Source organism: Malurus melanocephalus, unplaced genomic scaffold (assembly GCF_030028575.1).
Source record: "Malurus melanocephalus ecotype Western Australia unplaced genomic scaffold, MMel_1.1 scaffold_3985, whole genome shotgun sequence".
Lineage (NCBI taxonomy): Eukaryota > Metazoa > Chordata > Aves > Passeriformes > Maluridae > Malurus > Malurus melanocephalus.
The window spans coordinates 1-1007 of NW_026627217.1; the positions used below are offsets into that span (position 1 = coordinate 1).

Below are 1007 nucleotides of genomic sequence, written 5' to 3' on the forward strand. Positions count from 1 at the left end.
GTCCCCGGTAGCCCCCGTCCACACAGGGCACCCCGGCAGTCCCGGTCCCGCGGGGATTCGCCCGTTCCCGGTGCCCGAGTGGCTCCGGGGAGGAGGAGGCGGCTCCCGGCCCTGCGGGGCTCCCGTGTGGCCGGAGCGGGGACGGCTCGGAGCCTGTCCCGGTCCCGTGTCCCTGTCCCCGGTGCCACCACAGCCCCAACCCCAGTGCCACCACAGCCCCGTCCCCGGTGTCACCGCAGCCCCAACCTCGCTGTCACCGCAGGTGCCACCACAGCCCGGTCCCCGGGACTGCCACAGCCCGGTCCCCCGCGCCACCACAGCCCCGTTCCCGGTGTCACCACAGCCCCGTTCCCGGTGCCACCGCAGCCCCGTTCCCGGTGCCACCGCAGCCCCGTTCCCGGTACTGGCACAGCCCCCGGTGCCACCACAGCCCGGTCTCCGGGACTGCCACAGCCCGGTCCGCGCGCCACCGCATCCCCGTCCCTCCCCGCCCGTCCCCATCCGGTTCCCGGTGATGCTCCTGCCGCCGTCGGGGCTCGGCCGCCCCGGTCCCCATCCCCAGCGCCGGTCCCCGCTGCCGATCCCATCCCCGGTGTCACCGATCTCCGTCCCCAGCTGTCCCCGGTGCCACCTCCGTCCCCGTTCTCCGCCGCCGCCGCCTCTGCTCCCCATCCCCGCTCCCCGCTCCAGGTGCCGCCGGTCCCCGGTCCCATCCCGGCCGCTGTCGCAGTCCCCGGTGCCACCGGCGCCTGTCCCCGGTCCCCAGCCCGGCCCGGCCCGTCCCGTCCGTACCATCGCGGCGGCTCATCCCGGCCGTAGGCAGCTGCCAGTCGGGCCCCGGCGGGGCAGAACCGGGGGCGACAGGCGGGGACGGGGGGGAAGGGGTTAACGGGGACTACCGGGAAGGGGGGGGCGGGTCCGGGGGGTGCGGACCCTGCGGGGGGCACGCTCAGGTATCGGGGATCCCGGTTACCGGGAACGGAGGAGCGGCGGTCGCGGTTGGCGGG

At 77.1% G+C, this 1007-nt stretch overlaps 1 protein-coding gene across 1 annotated transcript; it reads right to left on the reverse strand.

The window, feature by feature from the left end:
* Nucleotides 1-404: 404 nt before the first annotated feature.
* LOC130588263 (uncharacterized) lies at nucleotides 405-795 on the reverse strand (the record flags this gene model as incomplete). Its single annotated transcript, XM_057389206.1, has 1 exon — nucleotides 405-795. A coding segment is annotated over exon 1 (391 nt), but the record flags the coding sequence as incomplete, so codon positions are not given.
* Nucleotides 796-1007: the final 212 nt, after the last annotated feature.